General features: G+C 36.9%; 1 protein-coding gene across 1 annotated transcript; it reads right to left on the reverse strand.

The window, feature by feature from the left end:
- LOC120853292 (olfactory receptor 4F21-like) lies at positions 1-945 on the reverse strand. Its single transcript, XM_040227025.1, has one exon. It carries the CDS (start codon positions 931-933, stop codon positions 1-3), a length of 933 nt encoding a protein of 310 aa, XP_040082959.1. The 5' UTR covers positions 934-945.
- Between the last annotated feature and the right edge of the window lie 9,982 nt (positions 946-10,927).

Below are 10,927 nucleotides of genomic sequence, written 5' to 3' on the forward strand. Positions count from 1 at the left end.
TCAGCAAAATTTGACATAATGTCTTTTGATCAATCTTTTTATGGCTACCTTTATCTCCTTGTTCCTTAATGTATATATAATGGGATTTAAGACAGGGGTGAGAGCAAAGTCAGCAATGAAGAGGTATTTATCAATTGATGATCTGGGGAAAGGCCATACATAGAGAAACATGCATGGAGTGAAGAAAAGAACCACCACAGTGATGTGAGCTGACAAAGTGACAAATGCCTTGGATAAGTCTCCTGAAGAACGTTTCCAGACAGTGACCAAAATGAAGATGTAGGAGAGGATTAGCAGGAAGAAGGTGCCCATGCTCATGAAGCCACTGTTGGCAGCAACAATAAACTCAAATTTCACTCCATCTGTGCATGCAAGTTTTATGATCCTGGGAAAGTCACAATAAAAGCTGTCTACTTTGTTAGGACCACAAAAAGGCAAGTTTATAATGAAAGCAAATTGAGACATAGCATGAATCACCCCAATTACCCAGCCAGTGATTACAAATGAAACACATATTTTAGGGTTCATGATGTTCAAATAGTATAGAGGCTTGCAGATTGCTGTATACCTGTCAAATGCCATGGCTATGAGTAACACCATCTCCACTCCTCCCATTATGTGGATGAAGCATATTTGTACCATGCAACCTTGGAAAGAAATTATCTTGTATTCATTTAAAAGGTCTGTAATCATCTTGGGGACTGTGGTAGAAGCAACCCCCACATCAATGAAGGACAAGTTTGCTAATAAGAAGTACATAGGAGAATGTAAGTGAGAATCAAAAATTACTAAAAGCAAAATGAAGAGATTTCCCAGGATGATCCCTAAATAAATCAAGGAGAATATCAACATGAGAAAAACTTTCATTTCATAAGAACCAGAGAGTCCAAGCAACACAAACTCAGAAACCACAGAATCATTTGGTCTATCCATTGATTTGGACAGAAGAACTGATTATCAAATCACCTGAGGATAGAAAATGAAAAGTCATAATTAGTAGTACAAAAGTAGACTTCTTATTCATCCTACTCATTTGTATTTTGATAAATCATTTAACTAGAAAAAAAGAATATGGAAACATTATAAGAATGATTACATTAAAATTTATGAAAATTTGAATGAAAGTAAGTGTGGTTACTTCTCTTCTTATTCCATTTTCAGATGTATAAAATTTTTTTGCTTCTCAAGTTTTGGACATTTTCCATGATCATCTACCTAGGTGTGCTCTCATGTGAATAAATTTAGTCATTTCTGTCACTTTTATATGAATGTTTTCACACAAAATTGCAAAGTACCCTTAGCTGAATTTATTTCACTGGTTAAATAGAAATCTTCAGATTGACACTGTCTAATGTGTGTTACCTTGCTTCACCTGTGTGTGTGTTTTGTTTTTTTCTTTTTGGCACAATTTATCAAGGAAGTAACGTGTCCAGATAGTGATTTTTCATATCTGATTCATGAAATATTATCATAGTGCATACAGACCTCTATATTCAATAAAAATATTGACTACAAAATACCTATTAGTAGAAAATGTTAAACAAATTAACAGATGACATTTATCAATATATCCTCTATACAACGCTTTGTACTAAGCTCATTATCTCATTTAAACCTCATAGAATTCCATATAGAAATGCAGTTTTAATAGGCTAATTTTATTAATGAAGAAACTGAGTCTGCAGTGGACCAAGTGTCAGAGCCAGGACTTTTATCCAGAGCTATAGGATAACCACAGAAGTATGCACTTCAAGGCCAAAACCTTCCCTCGATCTTCCCCATCACTCATTGTTATTGTCATTGCTCAGTTGCTAAATCATGTCTGACTCTTTGTAGCCTGCCAGGCTCCTCTGTTCATGGAATTTTCCAGGTAAGAATACCAGGACGGTTTCCATTTCTTTCTCCAGGGGATCTTCCTGACCTAGGGATGGAATTCACGTCTTCTGTGTCTCCTGCATTGGCAGGTGAATTCTTCATAACACTGAACAACCTGGGATTCCCCCAAGGATCCATCAATTAAACTTAAAGTTTTTGTTTCCTTCTACCTACTAACATAGTTCACAGCTTAGAAAAAATCAGATCAAATCGCTAATCTAGTGTCCCTTTCTAATTTTCCTTTCTTTCCCTAACTCGTCTTTGGCTCTTTCATTCATCAGTAAGTCCAAACAACTCAGTTTCCAAGATTCCTTATCTATAGAAAAGACCCTGGAATATGAATGCATTGTCTATTAATCAATTTTCAGTCACCATTTTCTTTGATCTCCTTGCAGGATGTGATACTGTTTATCACAAACTCGTTTATGTAACTCCCTCTGCTCTTGGCTTCTTGGCTTTGTAAAGCTAACCCTCTTACCATTTATTGCCAACAGAAATTCATGTACACCTGTGGCAGATTCATGTCAATGTATGGCAAAACCAATACAATATTGTAAAATTAAAAAAATAAAATTAAATTAAAAAAATTTTTTAAAGTCCATTTGCTTAAGTAGTGGACTGAAGTCTAAATTTTAGGAGAATAGCCCTATCCCAAATTGCGAGCATGATATACGAATTTTCTAAACTAGTCACTATATTTTTCTAAACCAGTTACTGTGGCCATGAATTAGACTAAGATGGCACACGTGACCTAGAGCTAACTGTTCAATGAGATATAAATAAATGGGTGTTTGGAGGGCTTTCTTTTCCCAATGAAACGACAAATGTTCATGTAGAAAAAGTCCTTTTTATGGTCTATTTTTTCCCCTCTGCATTTAACTCAAAGGGCATGACTAAAGGTGCAGCAACTGCAAAGTTCTAAAGCCTGAAAAATATAAATAATATAGTAAAAATTTAGGGAGAATCTGGCAAGCAAAGGGCATATTGAATCACTTAAAGCCAGCAACAGTCTCCTTTCAGATTTATTTTTGTAATGTGATAGAAATAAATTCCAACTAGTTTGATCCTCTATAAATCAATTTTTTTGTTAATTTGTTGAACGCAATCATGCTGTATCCATGACAGTCCTCCCATAATTATTCACTTAATTTTCTGATTTCTCTATGCCTCTCACTAACTCAGTGATCACTTCTCCTCTGCTCATTCTTAATTTCTGGTGTGACTCAAAGTTTTTTAATAAGCATTTTTTAATTCAATATCAGTTTACTCATTTTAACAAGTACCTGTATTTTGAATTCTGAGTCTGTAGCTTCAATTGTACTCCAGAGTAATTTATCCAAAACTGTATATACAAATGAAAGCCACACCTCCAACTTTGACTTGACATGTCAAAACTGAATTAATAATGTTGTCGTCTACTCCAACACCTTTATAATATTGTTACTGTTCTTCCAGGTGCCTCACTGAAATGCCTGTGTGTCACTCTCCTCTGTCCTTTTATTTCCATCTCCATTTGCACAATTTTTATTCTCAAGTATTTTTAAATTCCTTTCTCATTTCTGTTGTCATTTTTCCTTTTGTTTCTAGTGTACACATTTTCCCATCTTGATATTTGAAAAGGCTACTGAATGATCTCTCTGATTCGTTGTCCCCAAGGCTATCTCTTTCTATAGTCTATTATCAGAGCTCATTTATCTAGAGATCAAGTATTATCACATAGATTGTCTACTTAAAGCCTTTGGTGAGACTATCAAGAAAAAACATTCTTGATCCCACCTAAGGCCCTGAGAGATGAGAAAAATTTTACTTGAGAGTATTTTTATTGAAATTTTAGGAAAGTGAATGTACTACTTACTGAATAAATTTCAAAATTGATTTACATAAAAACTCAGTAAATTAGGAAGAATTAATTATTTTGAACAAACTGCTTTTAATATAGTTTTTAAACCAACAATCAGCATAGGCATGAAACATTAAAATCAGGAACACAAAGAAGGAAGGCTGCAATAACATGTTTCATGTACCATAGATGAGATTAAATCAAATAATACTATTGAAAGAAAAGTATCAAAATTGCAATTATTTGCAAGTTACAGAATTATCCATCTCAAAAACCTAAGACAATTGAATAGAAACTATTAAATGTAGTAACATATTTGAATAAAAGTGATGCTAATAACTTAGATAAAATATGATAACAGAAGACATCATTTATGAGGGAAACAAATAAGCAATTTATGCATCTTATTGAGAAACAAACCATTCTGGAATATTTGAAGCCTTGACTTAAATGGAAGCTAAAAATCATGCTAACTTATAAAAAGACTCAAAATTATAAAAATATCAATTATCACTAAATTATTCTGAGCAATAACTGCAGTGCTCATTAAAAGTTCAGTGGAAATCTGGAACATAACAAAGTGCACCAAACTCCATTTAAAAAGCCCAGGGAAATGTTGAAGAGGGAGCAGAATTGGAGTTAGAAGAGAAAAAAGAATGCTATCTGGAAAATATATTGGAACATATTATAAACCTCTACTAATTAAATGACGATCAGTTTGAGTAAAATTGAACAGATAAATGGACAAAACACAGTTAAGAATGAGATACAAATTAGGGAATTTAGTATAAAGGAAGAGGACATTACAATTATGCAGGAGAATAAAAGTTTACTCAATAAATTCAGAGTACTCAATGGTTGTTAAACATGTAGCTCAACATTGGAAATGTAAAAGTGTATTTTACTATATATCTTACATAAAAGTAAGTTGTGAATGAAGATCTTAAATGTAAGGCTTAAACGCAGTAGTAAAAGGATTACATTTTAATAAAATATGTCATAGTTAATTTTTAAACTTGAAGTTGAAGAAATTTTTATATGTTTCCTAAAAATTCAGAAAGCAGATTCCAATTTTGTACTTTTTTTCCTCAACAGAATAAATAAACTTGTTGCTATGGGATTCAGAAAGCAGTATGTTTTATTCTTAGCTGTTGGGAATGTGAAGTGGTATAAGCAATCTAGAGGGCAATGGAGTAATAGGGGAAAAAAATGTATATATTTGTACTGTGACTCAGTAATCGTATGTCTTTGAGTGAATTGAAATAAACGAACAAATGGGCTTCGCAGGTGATGCTAGTGGTAAAGAACCTGCCTGCCAGTGCAGGAGGGTGTAAGAGACAGGGGTTCAATCCCTTGGTCAGGAAGACCCCCTGGAGGAGAGCATGGCAACCCACTTCAGTATTGTTACCTGGAGAATCCCATGCTTAGAGGATCCTAGCAGCTATAATCCAAGGGTCACAAAGTCATATAAGACTGAAGCGACTTACCATCAGTTCAGTTCAGTTCAGTCGGTCAGTTGTGTCCGACTCTTTGCGACCCCATGAATCGCAGCATGCCAGGGCTCCCTGTCCATCACCAACTCCCAGAGTTCACTCAGACTCACGTCCATCGAGTCGGTGATGCCATCCAGCCATCTCATCCTCTGTCGTCCCCTTCTCCTCCTGCCCCCAATCCCTCCCAGCATCAAAGTCTTTTCCAATGAGTCAACTCTTCGCATGAGGTGGCCAAAGGACTGGAGCTTCAGCTTTAGCATCATTCCTTCCAAAGAACACCCATACACACATGCAAACATACAAATAGCTGAAATGTATATTTTACTTAACAGCATTTCTTACAATACAAACTTTTTTAGAACAAGGGATTAAGTGGATACATTTACACAATAGAGGTTTTTAAAAAAGATTAGTGTACACTAAGTTAGGTGTGACTTCCCTGGTGGCTCAGACGGTAAAGCATCTTACTTACAATGAGGGATACCTGGGTTCGATCCCTAGGTCAGGAAGATCCTCTGGAGAAGGAAATGGCAACCCACTCCAGTGTTCTTGCCTGGAGAATCACAGGGCCGGGGGAGCCTGGTGGGCTGCCGTCTATGGGGTCGTACAGAGTCGGATATGACTGAAGTGACTTAGTAGCAGCAGCAGCAGCTAAGTTGCTTCAGTTGTGTCCGACTCTTGTGACCCTATGGACTGTAGCCCACCGGGCTCCTCTGTCCATGGGATTCTACAGGCATGAATACTGGAGAGGGTTGCCATGCCCTCCTCCAGGGGGGATCTTCTTGGCCCAGGAATCGAACATGTGCCTCTTTTGCCTCCTGCATTGGCAAGTGGGTTATTTACCTCTAGCGCCACCTGGGAAGCCCGTTATAGTGTATAGCAAGTGCTAGATAATTTAGATAATTTTCAGGAAACCATAGGAATAATGATTGAATTCCTCTGGTAAAAATAAAGGTAGTATCCTTTTTTATATTGTGTCAGTAGAAATAGAATAGCCATTTTGTTGTTCTGATCCTAATGTTCAGAGAGAAAAGGATGAAAAAGTCAAGATATTTCATATACCACTCCAATAAGGAACCATAGCATTTTGAATAATATTTTACATTCATCTTATAATGTATTTTTAACTATGAGAATAATACCAAAAGGATACAAACAAAATGAGTAAAAATCACTCAGATAAAATGAGTCAACAAAGAAAAAAAAGGACAGAGGGAGAAATCGATTGTGGAGAGTAAAGAAAAAGATACATAATTATGAAATCAGATTCTGTAGTTATAAAAAGTAGGTCCACTGATCTGCCCAAGCTCAAATTTCACCCTCAGCAGATTCGAGGGATTGAGAAATACTGAGAGATTGTCTCCTTTTCAGATTCATCATCATTGCTTAAGATAAATAGCTATAAGTGACTCTTACCATCAATACTGAATCTGTTAGCAGGACTGGGAATTAATTACCAATTTCTGCTTCATGTATTACTGCCCTTTGCCTTTCAGTAGCAAAGGGGTTTCTTTTTTGTGACTGTCTTATACAACAGACATGTGAAAGCTCCTTCCACTCTTGATTCTCCTTGATGGGAGAAACTGTAAACTCAAAGTTCATTTGGTCATAAACTATTAATCTGTATTACTTTTAATGATTTCTGTGGAAAACATTTTTTTTCTCTATGCCAGAGAGTTAAGTACTTCCTTCTTACTTTTCTTCCTTCCTTCTTTCCCTCCCTCCTTCCTTCATCCTGCCTCCTTAACCCTCTTTGTTTTCCTTCTTTTCTGCATTCCCTTTCCCTCCTTTTCTTTCTTCATCTCTCTTAATACCTTTATCTCTCTTTTTTTCCTTTACCTTTTCAAGCTTGGAACTGGATGATTAAGATGTTGACTAACTAGTACTTACTATGTACTACTCACTGTGCTTAATACCAATATTATTCTTTTCAATAAGCACAGCACTTACTGCAATTTTATAGATGAGAAAGCTTGATTTTTCCATTTCATAATCTAGAAAGTAACAGAACTGGAATATAAACAAAGGTCTGTCTAACTCCAATGTAACTTCTTTATTAGAAATGGCTTCCAATTTCTAATGACTAAGAAAATAACGATTTCTGAAATAAGACATTTTGCCCTATGAATAAGTAACCCAGACACAGACATATGTAAAGGCCAATAACAGTAAGAAAAGTTGTTCACATTTATAGTAAAATAATTTTAACTTCATCATTTATCTGCACTGGACTGTACTTAGGCCCCTATTAGTGGTAAGGACTGAGGTTTTTCTGTATTTATCACACTGATCAAATGGTTGAACAAGGAAAATGCAAAAAAAGTCAGAAGACATCAGGATAATTTGGAGAGTCTGTGAGAACAGATGTTTCTCAACCAGGGTAGCTGGGAACTGCTAAGATTGTAAAAAGCAGAGCTGTTTTTCAGTATGTGTTAACCGCTGTTGGTAATCCAGAAGTCCCAGGGATTAGTTAGGAGAAAATGTAAAATTCCCCTAAGCACATTAACTGCATCACACATTTAAAACTAAGTTCTGTAAGGATGTGTGAAAACATACTTAAGAAAAAACAAAGAATTTAGTCTTAAAATAAGGGAGAGGCATTAGTGAAATTTCAAAAATCAGTTGACTGGGATATACTTACTCTGTAGAGATCACATCAGAAACCAGATTCTTGTCTCCGTCTGAGAAGGTTTTCTCTATATTCTAGCATAAGTCTGAAATGAAGTCCAATTAATTTTCTGTCATGACCAGTGCCGGTGGGAGAGCACGCTCTCAGCGTGGCAAGTTTACACTATAAAGTGTAGCCTCTGGGTTTAGAAACCTCCCATGTCTGTTTAAATAGAGCCAAGTATTTGGAAAGACTTTTCCTACATGCTCCTCGGGGATCTTTTGCTTCCTGCTTTCTCTGAATTGAGTGTATCATGTAGTTATGCACTCTTTTTCAAGTTACATCAGTTAAAATATTGCTAAAAGGTTATTGCATGTAAAAAAAGGAAGTTTAAAATATGTCTATTCTGTTTTTTCTTTTGCTCTGTATCTACCACGTCATGAAGTAGAATAAGATATAAGCTCTGGCTCCAGCAGAAGTTAGATGAGTTGTGTACATGGGCAGGTGACAGGGAGCTCGTCCCTGACATGTTGCAACTGTGCCCATGACTCAGGGACTGCTATGGACCTCTACTTCTCGGTCCTGCAGAGGAATAAGTCTCAACAGTCTCAGTGCTTCCTTGACACTGAAAATGTCCATTACTGGCCCTTTGTTTCTTCTCCCTCTTTACTGTCTGGCTTTTCCCCCTCTCCAAGTTTTATCTCCTTAATTTCTAGAGCTCATGAAATATGAACACACTTATTTTGCTTTACCAGACATTTTTTGCCTTGACCATCTCAGTCTGAGAACATTAAGGCTCAACACTTATTCACTTGCTTGGGTGTTAAATACAATTTTCAGGCATCATCTAATTGTAAAGGCACTTAGATACATGAACACAGGAGAATACAGGCAAAAAGAGGATAAATGATTTTCCCTCGTGTAGACGCTTAATAACGAAAGACTAGTGAGTCTAGTACTGAGGATAGGATGCTGTTAGAGCAGAGTTTAGAGTATGACTTGTCTGGAACTTGAAAAAACTTTGTAATGCAATACAGTATTTCTGAAAAGCTGGTAATGTTTCATTTATTTTCTTGGGTGTTAGTTGCTTGACCATTTTCATTGATGAAAATTCACATTGTACATTTACAATTTCCTTGCTTCTTACTTTTCCAGCTTATCGTTGTCTATTATTTCTGCCACTGTCTCTCTCAGAAGTAACGAGCTCATTCTAGCATGAATCACAATCTGAAATGAGCCAGTTTGAGACTATGTAAGAACTATAGGTTCATAAAGCAAAAAGAAGTGATGACCTTATAATTTGTCACCACACAATTTTGAAATTACAGCAAAAACATGCTATAGGACACTTCTGATTTCTCTCTGACAGATAAAGAGCTTGTAATATGTCACTCATATTTTTAAATTATGAAAAATACTGGACACTGAAAATCAATGACTTTTTTGTTTCTATAACTGATACAAAAAAAAGTCCTAAGACAAACTGGCCCCTGATGCCTGAAGAGAGAGACATATTCCAGGAAACATAGCTGAGGACAACCTAACTAGAGGAGAAGCCACAGGTCCCATAAACTGATAGGGAGACTTGAATGATGATTTTCATGATTTGTTATAGGTTGAGTCTGGACTGCCATGAGAAACTCATGAGGGTCACGTTACTGCGGTGGGGCACATTTTTGTGAGCTTTACCTCCAGGAACCCCACCAGGTTCTCAGTGTAAAGATTTGAGAAAGATCTTTCCCCCATGGTTATGACCGGGGAAGGGAAAAGTTAAGCATTGTGAAATATACCCAGAGCCTTCTCCATAATGAAGGGCAGGTAAAAGGACTTTGTCTGAACACAATTTAAAAATTTTTCCAAGCTAAGTAAGGAAATTATTCCCATGCCAACCCTCTGCAGTTTTCCCATATCAGCTAAGAAAACAAACTGCAACATAGTCAAGAAAAAGTCATCAAAAAAGCAAGAGAGTTCTAGAAAAACATCTATTTCTGCTTTATTGACTATGCCAAAGTCTTTGACTTTGTGGATCACAATAAACTGTGGAAAATTCTGAAAGAGATGGGAATACCAGACCACCTGACCTGCCTCTTGAGAAACCTATATGCAGGTCAGGAAGCAACAGCTAGAACCGGACATGGAACGACAGATGGGTTCCAAATAGGAAAAGGAGTACGTCAAGGCTGTGTATTGTCACCCTGCTTATTTAACTTATATGCAGAGTACATAATGAGAAACGCTGAGCTGGAGGAAGCACAAGCTGGAATCAAGATTGCCGGGAGAAATATCAATAACCTCAGATATGCAGATGACACCACCCTTATGGCAGAAAGTGAAGAGGAACTAAAAAGCCTCTTGATGAAAGTGAAAGAGGAGAGTGAAAAAGTTGGCTTAAAGCTTAACATTCAGAAAACGAAGATCATGGCATCTGGTCCCATCCCTTCATGGCAAATAGATGGGGAAACAGTGGAAACAGTGGTTGACTTTATTTTTTGGGGGTTCCAAAATCACTGTAGATGGTGATTGCAGCCATGAAATTAAAAGACGCTTACTCCTTGGAAGGAAAGTTATGACCAACCTAGACAGCATATTGAAAAGCAGAGACATTACTTTGTCAACAATAGTCCGTCTAGTCAAGGCTATGGTTTTTCCAGTGGTTATGTATGGATGTGAGATTTGGACTATAAAGAAAGCTGAGCACTGAAGAACTGATGCTTTTGAATTGTGGTGTTGGAGAAGACTTTGAGAGTCCCTTGGACTTCAAGGAGATGCAACCAGTCCATCCTAAAGGAGATCAGTCCTGGGTGTTCATTGGAAGGACTGATGTTGAAGCTGAAACTCCAATACTTTGGCCACCTGATGCAAAGAGCTGACTCATTTGAAAAGACCCTGATTCTGGGAAAGATTGAGGGCAGGAGGAGAAGGTGATGACAGAGGATGAGATGGTTGGATGGCAACACTGACTCAATGGACATGGGTTTGTGTAAACTCCGGGAGTTGGTGATGGACAGGGAGGCCTGGCATGCTGTGGTTCATGGGGTTGCAAAGAGTTGGACACGACTGAGCGACTGAACTAAATTGAACTGAGGCCTCAAGAAAATAGATTGGGAATGT

Source organism: Oryx dammah, unplaced genomic scaffold (genome assembly GCF_014754425.2).
Source record: "Oryx dammah isolate SB20612 unplaced genomic scaffold, SCBI_Odam_1.1 HiC_scaffold_26, whole genome shotgun sequence".
NCBI classification, from domain to species: Eukaryota; Metazoa; Chordata; class Mammalia; order Artiodactyla; family Bovidae; genus Oryx; species Oryx dammah.

What these genes read in the sequence shown, in the direction of transcription:
- LOC120853292 (XM_040227025.1), bottom strand. Translation starts at nt 933, where the DNA reads ATGGATAGACCAAATGATTCTGTGGTTTCTGAGTTTGTGTTGCTTGGA.